At 37.4% G+C, this 25110-nt stretch overlaps 1 protein-coding gene across 1 annotated transcript; it reads right to left on the reverse strand.

Annotated features, from left to right (window-relative positions):
- Positions 1–626: 626 nt before the first annotated feature.
- On the reverse strand, positions 627–21267 carry LOC145991096 (uncharacterized). Its single transcript, XM_083126833.1, has 3 exons — positions 19728–21267; positions 6631–6718; positions 627–2516 (listed from the first exon to the last, which is right to left on the reverse strand). Exons 1-3 carry the CDS (start codon positions 20951–20953, stop codon positions 2436–2438), a joined length of 1395 nt encoding a protein of 464 aa, XP_082982959.1. The 5' UTR covers positions 20954–21267; the 3' UTR covers positions 627–2435.
- Between the last annotated feature and the right edge of the window lie 3843 nt (positions 21268–25110).

A 25110-nucleotide genomic window follows, 5' to 3' on the forward strand; every position in this document is an offset into this window, starting at 1 on the left:
ATAATTCAGGTACTCACATTTCCTGCAAAGCTGTTTTAAGTAATTTTCAATTTTTTTCGGTAGTCACTGCCACCATCCTCGTTGGAATTCGAAATTAATAGAAAATTACTTAAAACAGCTTGGCGGAAAACTTGAGTACCTGAATTGATAATCGTGTTAAACTAAATGCCATCAGGCAATTCAAAATCCTTTTCTTGTTTACATTTCTTGGCCTTTTCTATTGGAGTAAATTTCAGAGGTGGTGGCTTTCCCCACTTGCAAGACCCACTTCATACTGAGTCTACATTGCTACTTTCATTATTTTTAATTTCTTACAATATTCTTTTGCAATGAACAAAGCCTCTACACACATATATATCTGTCTCTCCCGTGAATCATGTTCATGCCATCTCATGCCTGTTTCGTCAACATTACGTAAAAAAAAAGGTGTGTACTTGCTTGTAACAACTAAATGAAAAAGAAGCAATGCAAGCCATATGTTCATAAGAAGAAAAGTGTAACTGAAGACTAAGTATTTGTTTCAGTTGACTCTTCATTCTAATTTATAGTTCAAACTGTAGTTAAAATTTTTCAGGAATAAAACTTTGCAGAATACTGCAAAATTAGTCATAAATGACCAACACAAGTTAGTATTATATATAATTTATTTGAACACACATTCTTCAGAACATATACAATGAACTTCAATCTTTTAACACTTTGATACACAATGTTCATTCATAAGATTGGAGTGGAAAAAGAAGGTAGAAGTGTATCCATTGTTTTTCCTCCTCCAATTCTTGTATAAATGAAAAGGGAAAGTAAAGAGGACAAGCTGTAATAGCAAACAAACATTCACTTTTGTTTCATGTGTTCAGTATTGTCCACTGAGTGTACACTATACATAAGTTGTATAAATAACATTGGACTTTCATACAATTATGTGAAAACTTGATTAGTAACTTGAGCATTTTTTTCTAAACCTTTGCATGAATTTAATAATTGCATAGTATTCAAATACATTTTCAGTATATAGAATGTTTAGCACCAGTTAATGATGTGACAAAATCAGATTTCCAATATCTAAATATGAGCCAAAAATGGCATATTAGAACCAGCTCTTTAGTTGATAAAATTCTGATATTTAAACTGATCCTTACTTTCAGAATTTTGATCATAGAGGACATATTGATATAGTCATGGAAAGTTCAGAGCAATACAGAGTTGCACTGTTCTCCTGAAGAGAAAACTCAACAGATGTAGCTCCTTGTAATTATTTCAAATTTCCTAACTTCATCTATCTCAATATGTTAAAACTAATTCTGCAACAGTGGAAAATAAATACCTAAGGATGTTTAAAATACAAAAAAATAATTTTTGCAACTGTTTCATGCAAAGTTATTGACTTCGGAATCAATGGTTTTTAAAAAAATGTGAGTACATCGAAATCAGTAAATTTTCTGTTTCGTCACATTTCGAAATACTTATAGGTTTAGACTGTTTTGAAAAGTTTTTAGTAAAATATGTTAGTGCAGTGAGTGGTAGTAAAAAATCCTACTCTATAAATTGACTCAGTGATGCGGCTAAGTACAAATGCATTGCAAAATATAACTCTTCAATAAATAGTACACTTTAGTTACAGCCATACAGTGATTAATTTTTTGCACCATTCTCAAAGCCTCTACATGTCTTCACTTATAACCCATTTTGTCATAGTCAAATGAAAATGTCCCCAGCGAATTGGTTGAAGCCTTCTTGACCAATCCATGACCTTACACCCATTTTTATTTTATTTTGCTTCTATAGGGTGTCCCAAAAGTACCTGTACAGTTTTGAACTTTGATGATTAAGATGCATAAGTCACATTTGAAACCTCATTAATTAATATTTTTTTCCCAAGAAAGGAGGATTTTTTTGCACCTTTCCAATAAGGTATTTTAATTTTACCAATTGAAAGTGGGAAACTCAATAAAAATTCAAAAGCTGCTACAGCTACTTAATATTAGGACTGACATGTCAAAAGATTTTTTTATTTTTCAAATTATGAATGGCATGTATGAGATAGAACTGCTGATCAATGATGCCACAGATTTTGATAATTTGTTAACCACAGTGGTGAGTATGATGCAATTTAAAATCTACAATGTTTAACCATTGTATTGAAGTTGCTCTAATATGTCAGTTATTACACATATGTATCACTTATACATTTAACTAAGTTTGAACTGCACAAAGCCTTTGGAGGACACACTACACATGTAAAGTGTTATCACAAGTTCTTTGCAACACCTTTTGTATTGCAGTCTTTGCAAAAGTTTTAGAAAAAGAAACATCACAGACGAGCCCATCTTAGAATGATCCCTGCTTCTTGGTTTGGTGAACAGTCATAGTTCCTATTCAGGATTTCTGAGTGCTGTTAGGAAAGTCTTTTGTTTTCTAATGTAGGCATCTTGGGTTCAGAGTTCACTATGGTAGTATTCAGTCGTTGCTTTGAGATCTTCTACGTGATACTCGTTGCAGTCAGCTGGGTACTTCTCCTGCAAAGAGAACAATGTGTTTGAATTATGTAAATGCACTAAGTGGCAGTTTCTTGATTTATACACTTCACAAATGTCTTCATTAATACTGTTTGACATAAATTTGTTTATGTACAGAATCCTCCAGTTGTTTTGAACAATCTTCATCACATGATCAGAGGTACACCCCCTCCCCTTCCCCCACAAGACAATGGATGCAGTTCTCTCTAAATTATTTTGATAAATATGTGATAATTTGGTAATTGAATGGAATTTAAGGGGTTGATATTTATATTTTAATATTTTTACATTTTTTTAAAACAAATCTAGCACATTGATTAGTTATCGCCTATGCATTTAAGCAGTGTTTGTGGGTGGGGAATAATATCAGAAAGCCCATATTTATCAAAATTTATTCTATAGCTTAATAATGATAAAATATTGAAACTGCGCACCAAATAATATTCATGTCTTGTTAACTAAAACTGGCTTGTTTGTGTGTCCTGTTCAATTATTTTTGTTTCCAGTTTCATATACAGAGCCAAAGCTAGAGATTTCTAAGCCAGGACCAAAGTAGATTCTGATGCCAACTGCCCCCTCTGCTTATGCTAAATATTAATCTTCTAGTCATACATAGCAATTACATGGATTATATCTCAAGGGCAAAATTCACTTGCAAAAGTAAAACTTTCCAGTGACAAGAAGTTAGAAATGTGTTGTGTTTGGCTTTTACTTATTCTTTGCTTTTCTCCGGTAATTTACAAAGCATTAGTATGCAGTGTACTTAGTACAATTATTACAACATATAAGAATTGATAATGTGATATGATTTCTAATAGAACAACATTGTTAAAAGGATGCACGTGTACTAAATATAGTATTATACCAACACCAAGGATTATATTTTTAGAACTAATATTACTAAATCACATCATCAAAATGCCAAACACGTATTTGTTCTTTTTAGAGTGCATTGCAAGCCAAGTGAGTAAGAACATTTTTAGATATATTTGCAAACTTACAAGAATATTGATTTATATGGTGTCAGTACTTTCCCAGGATGTTGTGACATTTATGTTTTTCCAACTTTTTGTCTTTTTTGCTAATTTGACGCTGAAAATGTGTGCATCATCCTAAAATGGTATGAAAGGTTGATAAAATATCTGATGAATTGTAAAATATTGAAAAACCTTTAATACCTTCTTTCACATAATTTTGTGGTAAACATTTTTACCCTCAGCTAACCATTTAGGAGAAAAATGGAAACACGTGAAGTTGTACAGTGGATCCACCATTTTAGATTATCTGTGCATTTTGCAGGAGGCATTGAATATATTTCACATATTTCAAACAGATGAAGATATTGTGTATGCATAGATTATGAAATGCAGGCTGTTCCTGCTCAATACATACATTTACATGTCCTGAACTGAAATAAGCAATTTTTCCATTTTCTATCTTTTTGGACAACTATTGACATCTTATTTAGTATCCAGTACTACATACTTTACTACTTTTTACGTGGTTGTTTTAGAAGAAAGAGAACAAATAAAGGTGACAATCTGCAGAAAACCCCTTGCAGTTTACAACTTTCAAATGGCATAGAAAAATGACACTCAAATAATGACCAGATTGCTAAAAATATTGTCCCCAAAAATTTAATGTTTGATCCCCTACAAGAATCCTTTGACAATCTAAGATTCCCAAAAATAAATACTTATTACCTGTTACAATTCCCCTGAAAGTCTAGAAATTGCTATTTATGTAGTGTGCTTAACTGATGATGTGGTTCAACTCCTGTCCAAAATTTTATTGTTTATTCCCCCAAAAGTTGGGCAGATGAACCTGCATCCACAAACCTGTGTGTGGGCGCCCCTATGCATATGGTAAATAGGATGATAAGTCTGATGTGTGTCTCATCAATTTGATACCATCATAACATCACACTCATTTGTTTAAAACCAAACATGTGTCACAAACAGCAATACAAGTAAGTGGAGGAATATGACTTATTTAGTAAAATTATGGTGGCACAAGGCGTAAGCTATGTGGTGACATAAATAACTACTTTTCTTCCTGATAATAAGTTCAGCCAGGGTTCAAACCTAGATCCTTGGCATTCTGTGCCAATGCTATATCACCTTAGCTTCCAAACCACTATTTTCGATGACTGTGCAGTGCTGCTCCCACTAAAGCAGAAAGACCAGATAAATAGGGCTAAATTATTTTTAGTCCAAACATATATGTGGGTTAAGTCATAAGTCGTGGCATCTATTTTTTTTTTCTCGTGAACAGGGCATAACATGAAAAATCTAATATATACGTTTGAAAGTGTATGGAATGTACTTTCAAAAGAAGCCACCAGATGGTGTATGTGAACAACTGTGGGGTAGTAAACATGCACACAAGTTCAGTCGGTGAGTGAGAGCGTTTGAAAATGGAGGTCATGAAGCAGGAGCAACGCATACGTTAAAATAGCAGTTCTCCACGGCAGAAATGCATGGGAATGCTATACAGAGCTACGGGAAGCACTGGGTGTGCATGCCATGCCCTATGAAACAGTGGCGAGGTGGGTGGAGGCCTTCAAACGGGCCAGTGTGTCGACTGCCGATCTGTCTCTCGCAGTGGGCATCCTGTGTCCAAGGACAAAGATGTACGGGTAATGGTAATTGAACAGTGTTTACATGAGGACAGGTGCCATGCCTTAATAAAACACAAGTGGATAACCTGGGTGAATACTTTAAAAGGTTGTTAAACAGTGTAGTCTTGTGTACTTGTTGTTCATGCCATAATAAAACACTGTTGTCCAATGTCTTGTGTTCTGCCTCTTCCCTACGAGATTCTCCTGCATCCAGACTTGTCTGCTGGCTTCAATCGAAGGTACATTCCATACACTTTCAAATGTACATCTTAGATTTTTCGTGTTGTCCCCTGTTTGCGAGAAAAAAAAATAGTTGCCATGACTTATGACAACCCTCGTATATACAGTTGAACCTGAGATATACATATCTCAAGGTGAAGAGCAAATAATACACATAATTGAGAATTACTTACAAATCGGATTTGGATACCATGTCACATCATTATTAAAATACTGTAATTGTATCTATTTTAAGGAACAAGATACATAATACAGGTTATTTCTGTCACAAAGTGGTAAATTAACGAATCTAAAAGTTTAATTCTTAAATACATCACATTTGCAACTTTATTAGTGAACACTGATACTGAAATACACAGTAGACTACCCAATTTTAAAAAATTGTCTATAATAGCAATATTTTTGCTAATGACTGTGCAACGTCAATTAACATCCACTTCCCGTATACATTTTAATTTCTGGTCAAGCATGTAACTTTTCCTCTCTGTTCTCCATTGCCGACCAGTAGCAACTGAAAACTGTCACTTCTGTGACATTGTTGTAGCTAGGTTACATACAAATCGACTTTATTTTATGGAAATTAGTACATATAACATCGAATTATGTATAAATGCATTACATACAAATAAAGTTTAATTAACACGTTTTTAAATTATATTTTGCCGGGACCTACAGTAATTTACGTATAAAACAGAATTACACAGACCTGAGTTACATATAAAGCAGTCTCAACTGTATTTCTATTATATTTAAGGGTTTATTATAATTGCCCCCAGAAAGTACTGTTTCTGTCAGGGAAAGAGATGAAATTCGTGTGATTGATATTTATTTGGATTTCAAAATATCCAGTATCTAATCCATATGTAATGGATAATCTCAATATGCAAATACTAGGATAGAATGCTGCCCCCCCCCCCCCCTCTCTTGGACAACTAAGTTTTAACTTACTTTTTCTTGAAAGATGGTGGGATTGGTCGATGAGAAGGATAGTGAGAAGAGATAGAGAAAAAGAAATAACCTCCCTCTCTTGCCGGTGGAGGCAGCAGTCTCTCTCCTTCGCTCAAATGAAAAAGACAAAGAGAAACTAAGATTCTCGAATTCGTCTGAGCATTTTTAGTTATAGACTGTGCATTATTTTCCCCAGGCCCCTCATCTACCTAGGACCAGCCCTGTGTAAAGCAACCAAAGATAAAATACTCTACACATTAATTTCAACTCTAAAAATCTTCTGTAATAGTAAAAAATTCGTCTTACCTGGCAGTTATGTTGCTCAACAATCGCGTTGTAAAACTTCCAGAAAGGAACTCCATCAGTGCCCGAGAGGTACCACGCAGCAACCAAGCTGAAAGCAAAACAGGCAAATTAAAAATCGGCTCTGTTGGGGTTTCTTGTTATTCTTTATACTTAGGGAGACACATTTATGGTAAATAAAAACTGAGGAGAGCGGTAAATAAAATGTTAGATCAGCGGTGGGAAAAAAAACCAGACTAATATTATCGCTTCTACAGCTAGCAAGTTCAATGAAACTGGAAGTTGAGTAGACATTCGGGGGAAGAAAGGAATGCAGCTTGACAGGGAGCGAAGTTTTCGAACTGAGATTATGTGCATGGGAAATCCCAATTTGCAGCGTCTTCCTGATGTGATCGAAGATAAAACGTTCTTCAGCTGCAAGTGGTAGGAAACTTTAGGCAAACGTTTCGTTACAAATCGACAGTTTGAGCGCACAACCTCGATTGCCGGTTTTTGCGTGTTTTCTACTTAATTTGATGATATTTCACGGTTATTTCGCGAAAAAGCGTTCATTTCGTGGAAAAGCACACATTTCGCATTACTTCGCGAATAAAACTCCTGCACATTTCATCATTGGGGGTGTAGTTACGTCCAGAATGTTCAAAATTGCCTTTTTTTTTTTTTTTTTTTCAAATTTCGCGATTTCGCGCATCGCGAAAATTCAATGTCCCTATTTATACTGAAATGGGGTTGTAGTTCAGAACATAATCTCTTCGTAAACGCTGACAAATTTTCACAACATGTAGAATGCATTCATATAAACCACTTTTCTTGGTATAATTTGATCTTTGGATCTTGCATCGTTTCAACTGTGCAAGTCCTCAAAAGTGGCAAGTTTATCCTATGAGGAGTCATAGGCCTGCCATTCCCACAGAACGAATGCCAAGTGCTAGGATAGATGGCAATGTGTGGGACTGATTGTAAAAAATGTAAGACAAAACAACTTTTGAAAATCCATGGCACGTGAAAATTTAATGCTATTGTAGGGTGACATCCTTCATATCTACGTAGTACGTATATATATTTTTTTAAAAATAAACATTCATATTCATTGCTTACTAGAAGAACGATTTAAGGTGAATAAAACATAAGTTACATTAAGATGCATGTAATATAAGTGCATCAATACACAATTATAATAGTGTTTAACGCCTTCTATGAATGAATTTTTGTTAACATTTCCGTTAGGTTCATCTTGACATTATCCTTCCCCCTTCGTATTTGTCCTGCAAGCCCTTTACCATCAGGCTTATCATAAAATCGTGTAAATTCTCTCATGTGTATCCAGCAGGATAAACGTGAATAATACTTTCTGCAATTATTATTGAGCTATGTTTTGTTCATAAATTAAAATAAACACTGGTGGTATTTTTCGGGGCCTCCCAAGATATGTGCGTAAAAATAAGCGGGACGTTATAGATCGAAAATGCCGGCATCTGCGCCATACCTCACCGTTTGCAGTCACGCGCTATCTTGGCCCCGAGCCAAAATGAATGCACTGTATATATCAATCAATTCCAAACACTAGTGGTGGAGTATTTAATCAAATACAATTTGCTGTCCGCGTAAGAAAGAAGTCAATGTAAACAAGTACATGAGGGTGTGAAATCCTATTAGTTTTTCCAATGGCAGCTGTGCAGGAATCTTGTGCGTATAGTGCATATGGTAAAGTCATACCACTCAAATTAGATAATATACTAAAGTTGTGAAACCCTGCGCTGTACAGCTGCGAATGCATATTTCTGAACAAGATAAGACCCGAACTATCAAATCATAGGAACTATTTCTCAGAAGTTATGTGGCTGATTCGATTAGTACGCTTGAACTTCATTCTGCAGGAAACAATTGCCCCGAGCAGTGGCTTTTAGTTTTTGTGGTTTTAGGACCGTCAACACAGGAGAGTGAGCATCGTTAAGTACCTCAGCGTTAAATTATCTACGTGGCCCGAGTGACTCAAGGTCATTGTGCAGTCATTATTTCCTGAATGCGCATCTTTTGTTCCAATTCCCATATGAAGCGTTGGGGGTATGGGGAAGTCGTTGATTCTGTAGATACACCGTTGTCTTAACGGTGCTTGTGTAACCAGTTCACCTTGCCGCTTGACCCACACAGAAACGAACATCTTCCTGTTCACTGAAGAAAGATGATTCACGTTCCCGTTTTTCCCGTTCGGAAATTGGCAAGGAGGTTTATGTGTCTACAATATCGTGTCCAGCCTGGGTTAATGGCATTTCTTGCTACTTTGACCATTTTAGACTGAAAATACAGCGTGTCCATAAATATACTGTCATACTTTAAAGTGGTATTACGTCGCTTTGGATAATCGTATTTAAATGAAATTGGTGACATTTGAAAGAAAAACTCAAATCTTTTTGTGCATGTCAACAATGGACACCAATATCAGCAATGGACAACAATGAACGAGATCAAACATAGAAACTGAAATAAATTTACTCCTGACAACAATGGACGATGCGGGTTCATTGTTGGATATTTAGCAGACAGGCAGGTTACATGTGAATGTTTTCCTTTAAAATTGTGTTGTTATTACAGAAGATTTAAGAACGTAGTTGGTGTGTTTTAGAATATCATTACACGCAGAGTTTGGTGAACGTGTTGGTGTGTTTTATCATTCCACGCAGAGTTTGGTGAAGGTTCAGCGTGCGGATTGAAGTGGTTATGGCGACCCCACAAGAACGTAGTTGGTGTGTTTTAGAATTTCATTCCACGCAGAGTTTGGTGAAGGTTCGGCGTGCTTATAGGCGAAGGTTTCAAAATCAGGCTCCTTCACACACGTCAATTTTGAAGTGGTACCGGGATTTTGTGGATCGTGGCTGCATATGTCATCAAAGGAAAGGCCATTCAGGGAGACCATCTGTCAATGCGGGACTTTTTTTTATGGGGTTACATAAAAGATTGTGTCTATGTACCCCCATTGCCTCAAATCCTGCAAGAACTGCAAATTCGCATCACTTCTGCAATCCAGTCCATCCCTGTGGATATGTTGGAGCGTGTGTGGCATGAATGGGAATATCGCCTTGATGTCTGCAGGGCCAGTCGTGGGGGCCACATTCAATGTCTATGAGTTGTAAAATAAAATATTTGAGTTTTTCTTTCAAATGTCACCAATTTCATTTAAATACGATTATCCAAAGCGACATAATACCACTTTAAAGTATGACAGTATATTTATGGACACGCTGTATTTTGTCTTGTTTTTCGTGTACTACACTGTATCGTGTAAAACAGCGACATCTTATTCCATACCTTTTAAAAATGAATAGATCGTATTCCCATTTCCAGAAGAGAACGGATGAAAATAATATGTTGTACGTATCTAGAGTGACCAGACTTCACGGTTTTAACCTAAATATTCCGATGAAGAGCATTAGAAATATGTTATGACTAGGGTGGCCATAATATTTTGACCCAAAAAACGGGACATCTCAAGGAGATCAGTTTACCCCCCTTTTTTATGAAAAATCGGTTAGGCCTAATCCTAAAAATATTGTTATTAATAATGTATTGTTATTATTTATTCAAGTATGTATCACATAAATGATACATCATAAACAATAAATGAAATATGATCTCTGATTGTCAAAAGGTATTAATTATTATAATCGCGGTTTCGTCCTTTCTGATCAACCTTTGTGCTGAAGTTGAGTAATGCCAGAAGTATTTAGCAGAAGAATTAATCTTCTTGCGAGCAGCTTTATTCCTTAACAATCATTCATAAATCTCCCCGAGAACCTTAACCCACATATGAGAACCTTAACCCACAACTCTAGATTTTCTTTTGAGTTTGTGTCAAAACGCAGGAAATTTAAATTCTTGTAACTCCATGAAAAAACTGCATGCTTATTTACTGCTCTACAAATAACGGAACACAAATAAACAATACATCTTTTTTAGCATGAAATATCTCAAATTTAGACTTCGATTTCAAGATAACTCTTCAAACTTTAATAAAACGGGACAAATAGTGGCTTTATAATAATATATATAATAATATTTTCCTATGGAAAATGTCAACTTTCGGTTTGCATCGTGTTTATGAGAGGTACAAATGCTGCAATAAAAACAGTTTTCAATTTAATTAATGATTTATTAATTAATCTGATTCTGATTAATTATCGTCGTTGGATTCTTTTTATGATTTCAAATAGACTGATTGAATTGGTTTATTTTACTTCGCGCCTATTTTGGCTAATCACGATGACGAGGATATCTGATGATATGATATTGATGAAGGAACACTAAAAAAAGGACACTCATGCCTAGGCCGACGGTCGTAGCGCTCTGTGCTAACCACTCCGCCACGGAGGTCAGCTGATGTCAAGCAGAGAACTATTGGATTAATTCATGTATATCATAATGTAACAAATAATAGGATCAAAGTTCTTCATGTGTAAGATTAGGAAATGGACTGTACAATTTAACACTGCAAGAATGCAGCTATGCGCAATATATATAGGTTATTATACTCCACCCAGGCCCGTACCCAGGATTTTTTTGAGGGAGGTGCCAGATCCGTGTTCATGTATAGCCTATATATACACAGCCCCCCGACCTATTTGTCACTTTTGCCAGTTTCTGCACCCAATCGCCGATACTGATCAGAAGTATCTGCATAGTTCTAACTTTCGCAAATTAATGCGTCTACCAAGGGAAAATAACTGTCCTCGCCCCCCTCCACTTCCCCAGTTTCTGCACCCAATCGCCGATACAGGTCAGAAGCATCTGCATAGTTCTAAGTTTCGCAAATTAAAAATGTTTTCAAATTTCTTTTATTTTCTTATGCCAGAACCATTGAACAGCCACGATGATTCCATGTTTGGAAAATAATATATTTATAAATTAAATTATACGCATTAGCAATTATTATTACAATAAAGAATTCTAAATATGAGTTAACCCATAGCCTGCTACGAAGGATAGTAGCGGGCTATGGTTAACCATAAAAAAGAGATAGAGACGGACACTTTTACCTGGTAGCCAGTAGCGGTGATTGGGTGCCAAAAATGGGTGCAGGGACAATTTACTTTCTCTTGGTAGACCGCTTTTATGCACAGAAACACTAATTGGGACTGGACCTACAGTTTAACGTGGGATTCGAACCGAACCACTATGTGCCTCCACCAGGACTGGGTAGACAAGGCTTAGCATTAAGAGGTCATAGTACAGGAGCAAAAGTGGAAATATTTTTTTTTTGGGGGGGGGGGGGGTCAACGGCATCAATAAAACTAAAAGAACCCAATATCGCAGACTGCAGACTTCTGGAGACTGCCTCTCTCTTTACACAACAAACACATCCATTTATGCAAGGATAAAATTGAAAATGTTACAAGTTTGAAAAATCGTTGATGTTATTCTTGTAGCTTTTTGTAGGTTTACATTTCAAAATTTCATGGCTCGAGAGGGGTGGGGGGCATGGCCCCTCCCCTTGGGTACGGTCCTGACTCCACCCTCAGAATATGAATTGAAAATTATTTTCTGAAAATTCAAACTCTTGGTCACTTTATTTGATTTATGTGTGCTGCATCTTTTTACTTTTTCAGCATTAAAGATTATATATAGGTCGATCGAAATGTGTTTTGTAGTTCCTTTTTTTACATAGAAAATTGTACCACATCGTGTAGTTACAATAACTATGGCAATGAGTCGTTATATACGCAGTTGAATATATTCTATGGTAATGAGTGTCGTCGAACGCCAAGTATGTTCAAGGTGGTATTTAAAGGGGAAATTCACCCCTCTGGATGCTAATTTTTGGCACTTGGGGGAACACTATATAATTTATATGCCTTTGCTTTCAGAGTAGCTACTGGAATCCCTCCCCAAGAATTTTTCAAGATCACACTGTGTATGTTTTACACCTCGATATCGATACATATCAAAGGACTGGATGTTTCCGATAGGCTGATAAATTATCTAGTCACGAGATTCGTTCCGCTGGCGTGCCCAGGATTTTCGAAAGGAGGGGCTTACGCATATTTTTTAGTAGTCAGCCCTCATTTTCCCATCTTTTCCTGCCTTTGGCGTTCTCTTTTTTCGGAATACTGGGCCAAAATGGGGGGATTATAACCCTCACCAACCTCTCCTTGGGCACGCCACTGTTTCTGCTGTCTCGTTTTGCTTTGTTTCTTGCACCATTAATTAATTGAGTCAAAGTATCAATAAATATAAATATTGAAATGGCAATATACGAGCAAAATATGCATAACTCGTAATCGTCGGTTAACAGTGCACATTGATTATAATTTTTGCTCTTATCAACTCGCAAACGGCATAGGCGTTACGAATTTTGCAGCTTTCAATACGCTGATTGTACGTTAGCACTTGAGGTGTTGGACAATGCAAAGGGAGAATTTTCTTCATACATACTTGTGTGCGGATGTTTGTTTATTAAACAAATTTTACGAACGGCGTTAGTTCAACCCTACTCCACACGATATAGCAACCAAAATATGAAATTTGTCAATTTCTGCATCCCACAGATATCGTTCAGAGCCGCTGTGGTCTAGTGGGTAAGGCGTCGGCGCTTCCCGGGATGGTTGATCTAAGGACGGAGTTATTCCGGCTTTGTCACCGCATAAAGCGGCTCTGGGGCTCACCCACCCTCAAATAAATGTGTACCTGGAGTGGGGAGAGGGTAAAGGCTGCTGAAGCGTGTTGCTGATCATATCATCTCCAAGATGACAGAGAACGAAGAATGTGTGGGGTCCTACCCCCACATCCCCCTATATGCCTCGTAGCATAGTGCAAAGTGCACGGGGAACTTTACCTTACAGATATCGTCCAAGGAAAGATATTCTCAACCAGGTGATATGTTTAAGTAAAACGATCTTTTATGTAATCATTTTAGTTAACGTTGAACTTTAATGCATTTGTAATAGATGTTACTGCAAAATCGGATGCGTAAGAACATGATGTAAGTAACCTCTAAGTAAAAGTCTACTACATTGCTACAAGTTTGTTAACCCTACCCTACACAACTCGGTAAACATGGTTATTAAGTTCGAAATGATTAGTATCTTCTAGATAATTGGGGTCAGAATAGACAAGTTGAAGATGGAAAGTGCGATATGATCGGAAACATTTGCACGACTTCAGTGTTGCCAGTCACGGAGCATTATTCATGCAACTCCAAAATTGCATGCATGCATATTTTTGTTAATGTCTCTAGATGGACAAACTATCTCTTCCTAATCAAGGGATCTCCGGTTCGCCTCCAGACTGGAACAGATTTGCGTAGTTCGTATTTATGGACCGATTAGTGTCTGAATTAAAAATAAAGTTTTTCTTCTACCAGGTGTACCAACATCGCTCGGAAAAGTATATGTACATTAACATCGTTACCTTTGAATTATTTGGAGGGAACCTAGTGTATAATACAACAATACTATACACATGGTTGTATGAGTGTGTATTTAATACATAGGTATTTTTAGTGTAATTCTACAATAAACTGAAGAAGTATTAACTTTGTACAAAATATTGCGATGTTATAAATTTCTACATCTGGTTTCGAGTTCAGATGGAGCATGTGTTATGTTGGTATATTTTCCACTCCCCCTTTTATCTAAGCTATTCCAGTTTTTTTTTCTTTAGCACTAATTATAATTTGGGAGCGTGAGCCTTCCATAAATTCAGCTGCCTCCCGCGCTCAGGAAAAAAAATGCTCTCAATATGTAATTACATAATTTGAAAAATATTATAACCAAATGGATACATGTTCATACATATTTTTTAACTTCCGTGAAAATTGTGCAGAATTCTTTAATTTATTTCTATTATCGCAGCCACTGAACTGTCTATGCTTGAGCATAGATAAATATCGAGGTGATACTTTCGACTGCGGATCAATTTTGTAATTATATTTTTTTGGTTCATAACATTTTAAAGATGTGATGAAGTTATTTATTTTTATAGACCGACAGACGAGTCAATTTATGTCGTGTTGAACTAGTATTTTCATGGTCTTTAAGTAGAATTTTTTAAGTTTTCACATTTACTTGTTTCGGTAATATCGACAGATCACTTTAGGTTGATTGTTGTCTCTCGTCGCCAAACAGACAGGACGATCGAGTTAATTTATGTTGTATCGAGCTACCATTTGACAGGTCTATCAGTCCACGAAATTTTATATTTGTATATCTGTTAGTTACTGAGAAACGCTACTTTTTTCAACTTTACTGATTAGTACAATAAAATTCGTTATTGTTAGGGGTTTATCCAGACTTTTCCATCTGGGGGAGTAAGTATATATTTAGGGGAAGGGTAAATTTAGAGCCAACATGGGGCGTGGAAAATTATAGGAGTGTTGGGTGTGTGGATATATCACTGGTTATTGGTAGGCCAGTCATGGTTTAATTGTGCGTCAGACTGGGGATTATTTTAATGTATTGGAGGATCATTGTTATTACTTCTTCCCGAAATATTTGCACCCTGACGTTTTCGCCGTCTATGGGTGCATGCATGCGTGGCGTAGCAAGGGGTGGGCGAAGTGGGTGACCGCCTGGGGCGCCCACAGAGACCTTTCGTTCAATGAGGTTGATAGAAGAAAATGTAATACATAAAAGTGAGGAGAAAATATGGAAAAGGCAGACTGCATATACCATTCGTATATGCAATGACGAAATCGAGAATCTTGCACAGTGGCGTGCCCACGATTTTCGAAAGGAAGGGGTTTACGTGTACTTTTTTAGTTGTCAGCCCCATTTTGCCATCTTTCTATGTCATTGATGTTCTTTTTTTATGAATTCTGGGCCAAAGGAGGGGCTATAACCCCCACCAATCCCCCTTCGGGCACGCCACTGATCTCGCACAATCTGAAAAATCGTCGATGTTATTTTCGTAGGTTTTTATATATTCACAAATATAATATTTCTTAGTTCGAGATGGGCATGGCCCCCATGGCTCCTCCCTTGGGTACGGCCTGTCCTACAGCTTCAGATTACAGCTCCCGGAAAACAGAATTCCATTTTTAGGGTGAGTGAAATTATTAAATATCATTTTCGTCAGTAGTTTATTATCATTATTTAAATATGATAAATTGCTGACGTGTCCCTGAAGATTTTGTATCGATTCACATTGAGATTTCAAATTTAAAGATCAGAGGGCAACCTCGCATTCTAATCTCGCCCAGGGCCTCACGATATGTTGCTACGTCACTGGGTGCATGCAAACAGCATGAAGACACGACTTTGTAAAAGTATCCCTCAAGATATCTGCCAGTGCCTGTAGTGTGCAACTAACAATTCAGGGGCCTAGGCGAAGGCAAGGAGAGGCACTTGCCCCCCAAAATTTTCAGGTTTTTCAAAATTTACAAGTTAAGGATACTTTCGTTAAACCTGAGGAGCAAAGTAATGAATAGTAATTTTTTTATGATTTCGCAAATGTAATATTTATTTAGCAAAATAGTCCTAGAGTCGTTTTCACGTTCAGAAGACACAACGGCGCTTATGGAGAAACCGCACAGTGTTGCCAATACAGCGCTAGCTCATGTCGCCGGGAAATGATGACCTTCCTTCACAATGAAGGTGTTACATATTTTGTATATATAATGATAATTATATGTAATTATTATTAATATTATACTGTGAACGTTACAGTTATCCTTTTTACTATGGTCCATTGCGATCACTACACACGCGAGTGTAATGCACGAATATGACACTTCAGAAATCACTTAAGAAAGTAAAAATCACTGAGCGCTCACACAACTGAAAACACTTTTTCGAGAGAGGGAAAAAGTCTAAACAGACCAAAGCAGATCTCTCACTCAAGTAAGGGGAACCTGGCACATGGGTTAGATTCAAATTGCAACCAAAACAAACAAATGAGTTATGGCCCACGTGAACTGATAAGACGTGAATGACTCAAGCAAGGCATGTCATATTTCTATCTTGAAGCCCCATATTTTGTCACGTGTTGGAAAGCCTTTCAAAGGTTAATATGGTGTATATGAATTTATGTGTACGTTGGAAACTGAAAGGTGATCTTCATTTCAGTATTAATGTCGACAGTAATGTAAACAAAAACAACGTGTATTTGCAACAGCACTAATGTTGCTCACAACAGCAGCATTGGAAATACTTGTCAATTATTAAATGTAAGTAATTTCAATTCTATTATAACAAACTGCATGAAGTTCATATTTTTACTGAATGGAAATAAAAGAACAACTCGAAAACTTGGTGGTGATTAGCCGGAATGCTGCGGTGAGCCAGCTCAAGATGGCCAGACAACGTCTCCTTACTTCGCGCGCGTTTCGGGTTAAAAAGAAACTCCAAATGCATGGAAGTAATATTTCTGGGAACCTTTGAGTGGTTATAAAAAATAATTTCATTATTTTCTCCACAACTTTTCGCTGGAAGTTTTTACTTGGAATTACAGAACAAGAAATGGCCAGCGACGACATTTTCTACTGCACGAATATAAAAAATCTCCACATACTTTATTTGCATATTTTTTAATGCAAATATTCTTTAAAGTATTAATAAATTCTGAGTACCACCATCACCTATGACAATTAAAAAACAGTGTCAATTTTTTTAATAATGAATGCATCAATTTTACGGCATGTTTCAACGTTAGGAATGAAAACAATGTAAAAATTGTGTTTTTAATTTATCTAAAATTATGTAAGAAAGTTACCAGTTTTTTGTGTTCACCATCGTATTCTCTACAAAATTTCCTGCAAAACTGCAGGTACCGATTTTACTTAGACTAAATTTGTAAATCCAGAAATTTCACAACAGCGCGCTCGTATTTCCCATAAGAAAAGCATTGCCCATAAGAGCCCATTGTGTCTTCTGAACGTGAAAACGACTCTAGAAGATTCGATTCTGCCCCCAAAGTTAGGCCCCAAGTTACCCACATGTTCCTGGTCCGTTGGAAATCTTCGCGAGATACCAGTATCGACAATTTGGTGATCCCTGATCTATTCTCCATTCACTGTAAGAATGAAGTTAATGTAATCAAAACCACGTGACTTCAGAGTGTTTCAAAAGTGTTAATTCTGGTGTTATTTTGCCCATGAATATATTGGATATTGTTATAGCTATACAGCTTAGCAAGTTTCCTGCACAACTTCCATTTGGAATAACAAATAGGATTGCTCACAAGCCACGTATATTGCTTACATGGACTTCGTTCCTACAGCCGCCAAAGAATAGTGTGTCTCTAATCTCCATTCCAAGAAGCACGCAGGAGATGCTTAACAAAGTGCGTCGCTATTTTGAAATCAATTTTTCATGACTTCAGAGGGAGGTTTGAATACCAAAGCACCCCCTTCTTTCGAAGCTCCCTTAGGTCCACTGTGTAGTAATTGAGAAAATCCAGGAAGAGGTATTGAGGGGATTTAAGCTACGCCCAAAATTTCCATATACTTATACGTACAAATCTAAATACCCACTTATCTATTTATGCATTTATTATGTATGACGAAAAAGTATTTGAACTAGTGTTGCTTTCACTACGTATTTCAGGGTCTTGTAACTTTGAAACCGGTTTACAAAATTTGGGGAAATTTTCAATTGCCGGACGGTAGGTAAATGTGTGTAATAAAAAGGAGATCTGATGTTTACAAAGGAAGTACAGAAATAAAATGCATTAATTATATACTTTAAGCACAGATGATCCGGGTTCACACGCAACTGACAACTGATCGATCACCAGTTTCCCCCCATAATAGGCCCCCCGGGGATAAATATTTGAAACTGGAAAGAGAGAATGCAGTAACCATAGGGGCGAATCCTCCCCTTATCCCCCTACGTATAGGTAATAAGCTTATTATATGAATGATCGTAGAGATTGGAATAGCAGCACGAGATGTTAAACGTAGATACATTATATTTTACAATCTCTCGTTCCTTTTTTTAAGCGAGCGTGTCATTGAAATGTCCTGGAACCATTTATTGCCTTTTAATCTTCTCGCATGACTGCTTGCAGGGAATAGCATAGGATTTTTTTTTTGTGAACCACAACACGTCGACACAGAACGTGGATTCCGTGCTACTATCTAGTGTGATTGAGTCACAGTGTCAGAATCAAGGGCGTCCTCAAGAAGGGGGGGGGGGGAGGTGATGGTTATCTCCTTCGCTCCCCACCAAAGTCAAAGAGTGAACGAAATAGTTTTGGGGAATTTATAAGGTTGTTATGCATATCTTGAAAAGTACGAAATTAACCCGCAATATGCCGGAGATCGTGAATGCTTGGGCCCTACCTGCACACCCCTTCATGGCACGGTTCACAGGGGATAACTTTACCTTTGTTAACTTGTATATCTATGTCAAGGAATGGAAGAAATATTTTCCTGAAAAAAAAAACAACTGTTATCTGGTTTATCGCTCAATTTTACCGGATGTAAACTTTTTGTGAAACCTTTGTCGAACGTTTATTAGTTTCGGAAATCATCTTTCACTATCCACTCGAAAATGGACATTAAATATATTCACTATATGAACACCTCCCCAACACACCCTCCCACACGCACATACACACACAAATTTACAGTCCCAAGCGAAACAAAAAAAACACTATTATGTGTATATCTTGTATGCAAATTGTTTTATGAACATCAGAGGGAAGATATTCAAATTTTGGTGGTATTATTATTATTATTACTAGGAATAATAAAAGACTAATGTACTGTTGTTTGCACAGCACGCTATGGGTCCCGGCTTCGAATCCCGCCTGGTCATGAGTACTCTTTGTGATTGTCCCTTTATCAGTTTCGTCATATCATCACTTATCCTCATCTTCGCGATTAGCCAAAAGTGATAGAGAAGAGAAGTAACATAAATCAAATCAATCAATCAACAAATATACTGTTTTCAGACAAAAATACACCGAAAGATTATCTGTAATGTGGCAGTAGTATATCCCGAATTTTGCATCTCGGGAAGTTTTAAGAGACAAATCTAATGCCATAATGGCCATAAATTGGGCTTTATAAAAATAATTGGAGAATGTTTGGAAAAATTTAGGACGGGGTGTGGACAAATAACAGCAACAAGGAAAGTTGCAATGAAAATTGTTTCTGCAATACTCACCTGGCTAATTTCGTCACTCCCGGTTTGAGTCCGGTCGAGTTGCTTGGTTCTTGCTCCTGAGGGTTGTTGACGGAGCAGATGACGTAGCGGGCACAGCTGGGATCACGACTTGCATAACGGTACGCGCGCCATACCTTGAGGACGGGTTCGATGACCTCACCGTTAAGGGCCTCTGCCAACTTGCTCTCGATGTCCCGCGAGCTAAGATGAGACAAGCTGAAGCCTTTGCTTTTGCCGAGGTTGAACAGGTCTTGGAAGTAGACGAACGCGGGTTTGATGTAGGTGCCGGATTCCACCTTCAGCCCGAACTGTCTCTTCATGATTGTGTTGACGAGGGCCGTCAGGGACTCGGCAGGGCGGGAAGAGTCGAAACTCTTGTATCCTTGTTGTCTTAGGATAGAGTTAACGATGTATGACGCAGTGTTCATGTATTGCTGCTGAGTTTCCGGGTGTGTAACGTGGGATATCCATTCCGCGATGTAGGACGTAAGGCTACGAATCCACTTTCTCCTGAAGCTGTTGTTTTCCAGTGAGTCAAAAATCTTGTCCACGTCAAACTTTCCGTCCCTCATAAACAGTTGCATTATGTTTCCCAATCCACTATTCTTCCATAACGTTTGACCCAGCTCCGATTTAGTGAAGTGTTGCCAGTACTCGTTGATTAACTCTAAAATCGGTGGCACGAACGAGCTGTGGTCGTGATTCTCGTGTCCGGCACCGGAAGATTGCAGCAACACCGGTAAAATGTTCAGAAGCCCTTCGAACCCTGTGCTCTGTTGGTGCCCCCCACCTTGATTGCCCAGAAACGAACCTGCAAGGCTCAGCATCGAATCCCAATCTATCCCTTCCTCTTCTTGCGGCTTCTTCTTCTTTGGCGTGGCGCTGCTTGCGAACATTTCGACCATATTTCCGATCATGTCCGGGTCCAAACCACCCCCACCGCCCTGACCAGTGGTCGCCGATAAGAGGCTCCCCAATCCCGACAACAGATCAGCAGCCCCTCCCCCTTCCTTTGACCCTGTTAGCATGTTGCCTAGCTGCCGGCCACCATCCGATTGCATAAAACTTTGCAAAACTCCAACCAGTCCTTCACCATCGCGCTTATTCTTCAGAGTGTCCTGCAGCAACACCTTGGCGGCCTCCACAAACGGATTCTCTTCCTCTTGACCCGCGTACGCACAGGGTACCAACACCAAGAAAACAGACACTACAGTCCACGAATTCATTTTACACGCGCACAAGTCTTCTCGCTTCGAACGCAGCAGGTAGACTGGGGGAGCAGCAAGGAAAGCGAGAGTTTTAAAAACCTCCTCCCCGTCACCAACGTGAACTTCTTCTTAACCTGACAACTCCCCTCCTCCCCTCACTTGCCAATGACCCTACCTGCTTGACTGCGCATGCGTGGAACAACCATATACCTGTGTACATCATTACCACTGTTGAGAAGACACGTATCTGCAATATTCGTAACTTCAAAAGAGCTTTTGTCTTTTTTTCTAAAGGTCCAACAGTCGCGCAACCGATTTTTACACGAGCGTTCTGAAAGAGAATAACAAAAGGATCTAAGACAATACTTATACTGAATAATTTTTCGGTCATGTCAAAAGACAGACATCGTTACAAAGATTTTTTTCCTACGAAACTTTGAGAGTTATGAACAAAAGATAGTGCAGTTTGCTCTGATGAAAACAAAAGACAAGCAGCTTGCATCGTGAAATTCTATTCTGCATTACGAACGACCGTGTCGAGCAAACCATCAGTGCTCGAGGCAATTAAAAGCAAGAATAATTAACCTTTCTTACCTTCGGTTAATGAACACTTGATCATGAACCATTGTTTCTTCACTCAATTAGCTTCAACTTGCACAATAAGCGACGTGTCTTCGTGACAATTCTGCAAGTCATTCGTGCTTCATTGTGCAGTAGAGTTAAAAAGTTAAATTACTGAAAGTCTCAAAAGACGTACTCTATTTCATATTTCGTGTAGCTAGTTTTGTAATGCATTTAGTGCACATTGCTGGTTTTATCGAGAAAATAAAAATGTGTGGCCTTCATTAATCCATTAACAATTGTTACTAGTAAAAATTATAATAAAACCGTGACGCATGAGAATTCAAATCGAGTAAAATATAATCCTCCCGATGAAATCAAGGAGTCCCGGGTTCGATTCTCGGTGGAGGCACATAGTGATTTCGAGCCCACTTTAAACTGTAGGTCCAGTCCCGATTAGCCTTAATGTGCATAAAGTTGACTTAAAACACCTAATCAATCAAACAATCGGGTGAAATATGAAGGTTGATTTGAACAGAGCGTGTATTTTCTATTACCTATACATATTAAACTAAAGCATTTCTGGTCTCTTGGTTTTCTCGTTCCCATTTACCATTTTTCTTTTCTTTTTTTGGCGGGGGGCGGCTACCGTCCTGTCCCATTCTGGCGCCGTCTAAAAATTTTCTTGCTCGCTTCGCTCGCAATTCCTCCTTTTTTTGGTCTTACAAAGTTCAGAACCATAGCTAAGGGGAGGCGGGAGTCGACTATGGAAGTCGAACGATCTAAATGAAAAAATGTTTTAAAAGAGAGAATGCCATGGCGCCCCGTGAAATTATTTGCACCCTATTAAATCTATGTTGATTTCAGCCTGCCAAAAAATTGGATCTAAGAATTTTCTTCCTCGATGCATTGTAAATTGCCAGAGAGAGAAGTGACACCTCTCTTAATTAATTTTGTCTTCAATGCATGAACTGATGTTTTGAGGAAAGGGAGCGTGCACATTTGAGAGACAATTTATGTAATTTTTGCTTTTGGGTTATTATGAGATGGATGAATTCATTGTGTAATGTATTTAAATAATACAATATATGTTGTATGTATATGTATTAAATAAACTTTGCATACGTACACAATTTAGTGTTAGCATGCTGCATATGTATTTTCTTATTTTAGGTCGCTCCATGTTGCATATGTATTAAACATATATCGTGCATGAAAGTTATGCATGTTAAGGTAAAAAAATATATATTTGGAATGCATTTATCAAGCATTTTCTGTCTTTCAAAAATAGTTTCTGTGCTTGTTTTCCATTATAAATGTGAAATTGAACGTGTTGCGTAATTTACGAGGATAATAACTTTTTTGTAATACTATTACTACTAATAATAATAATGATAATGTTATATTATTATAATTGGTACGTTCATCAAGGTTCTTGCCCCTCCCCCAGACAAAAATTCGTGATTGCGCCTCTGTCTCTTTGAAATTACAGAATTTAGAAAGATGAATTTTGGATTTTCATGTCTGTCACACACGTCGAAAGTTTCAATAGAATAGTGAATTCGCAAGGTCGAAGCGAGGGTCGAGCCTTTTAATCCCGAAAACGATTTTCCATTTTTTCTCTTTTCAATTTCACACACGTTTGTGTCTTCATTGTAAAGTTGTTTGGAAGGTCATTAGCGCGTTCTGCAATTACTTCCAAGCATTCATCTTCTTGCGCCTTCGTTGATCAACCAGTCTGCGCCGCGCTTTTCAAAGATTTCTATTTTACACCCGAAACAGAGTTCAGTTCAGAGTAATTTTATTTTCCATATTTTTGTTATTTTACTCCTAGTACGAGTATTTCACCCATCCATTGTTGTATTCAAATACAAATTGTTTAGGAATTCTATTTGCAATATTTTTAAATAAGTAAATAGTCTCTCGAGTAATGATATATATTTAATTTATTCGATTGTACTGCATCTCCATCCAAACCTCGATGAAAATGAAAAGGAAATAAAAACATTAGACGGTTTCCTATTCACAGCTTTCCTGTTTTAAATACTTTTACATGCAATTTTTGTATTTTCTGATTTTTATATATGTCCAAATTCCCGGGTTTGAATCCCGGCCTGGTCATGGATGTTTGTGAGTGTCCATTCATTAATTTCATCATATCATCACTCATCCCCATCTTCGCAAATGAGCCAAAAGTGGTACAAAAGCGAAGTAAAATAAAGCAAATCAATTAAATAACTGCAATACCTAGAACGATGAAACTTGTTAAGTTGAGCGAAGTCTTCTCAAGACCGTAGCAAGATCACCTGTGACGTACTGCAACCCCTCATACACAACTATCTTGTTGGTTGCATAATACAACATTTTTTTTGCTAAAGTTACGTTACACGTTTATTCCGCGACGATGGGGGTTAATAATTGTATTAATAAATAAAAATGAATTTGACGTAGCGCTTGCTCAGTTCCTGAATTAGACTGGGTTTGTCGTAGAAGTGGAATCTACAAGCATGCAGCCATATTTTTCTATTATTGTAGATAATGTTCGGGTCTATTATTTACAATATTACTTTTATTTGCCGAATAGTTTGGAACAAGTGGCCAAGGGAGGATATCGCTTTCAACCCGATGTATTTCCCAACATATTCATTTTTTTTTATTATTATTAAAACAAATGAGTGGATATACCCCCAATAACACGTCACTGGTGTCGTTAACAAAAATATCAAACAACAACTCTAATGCCCGTTTTAGGGGTGTGCGGGATCCCGAGCAGTCGGGAAATACCGAATGGTTATTTTAAAAAGTCGTTAATTCTCGACGTTTTCTGCATTGTATATCTCTGGAACTTGTCGGAAAATGTTAGTTTTTGTACCACAAATGCAAAAAGAATCACTAAAGGTGAAAATGACGTGTAGAATTCGAGATTTTCAGAGCTTCGGGAAATTTCGAACATTTCCAGTCCCGAAAATTTCCCGATATGTCGGGAAATGGCGAATTTTTCCCGTCCCTTATGTCGGGATAAAAAAAAAATTCCCGTCCCGACCAAAAATATTCTGTCCCGCACACCCCTAGTGTGGTTATGTATATGGCATTTGTTTAACTTGTTATCGCTTGATGTCTGACCGTTCAGTACACACTAAGGCAAGGTGTAAATCAAATTTAACACTCTTCCAACATAACTTTTTTGGTTCACTAATTATGTTAGACATAGTTGCTTTACAGATGGTTATTCTGTTTGATAATTTTGCAATCTTTGTTGTGTGATCGAATATTTTCTTATTTCTGCTACACGAGAAATAGTTTCTCATTTGTGCTAGTTTTTCCGACGCTAAAGTAATTTATTCTAAAATTGGATTTGGATCAAAACTTTTGACATTCCTTAGTCGCATTACACGTATGTGTAAAGTACACATTGATGTCTTAATTTGTTAATTCCATTGTGTTATTTTAATGTTCTATATCTAGAACAGTGCTGAAAACAGGAATTAATAGTAGATGGTTTTACTACTTCGAAATCGATAGTGGTTTTTTGCTTGCTTTTTCGTACAGTCACACCGTAGTCCAAACAAATAAAAATTAAGCCTAGGCGCAACTGAAATAGAATTCCACTCAAA

The sequence above is a fragment of the Lepisma saccharinum genome, chromosome 8, assembly GCF_977018435.1.
Source record: "Lepisma saccharinum chromosome 8, izLepSacc3.1, whole genome shotgun sequence".
Lineage (NCBI taxonomy): Eukaryota > Metazoa > Arthropoda > Insecta > Zygentoma > Lepismatidae > Lepisma > Lepisma saccharinum.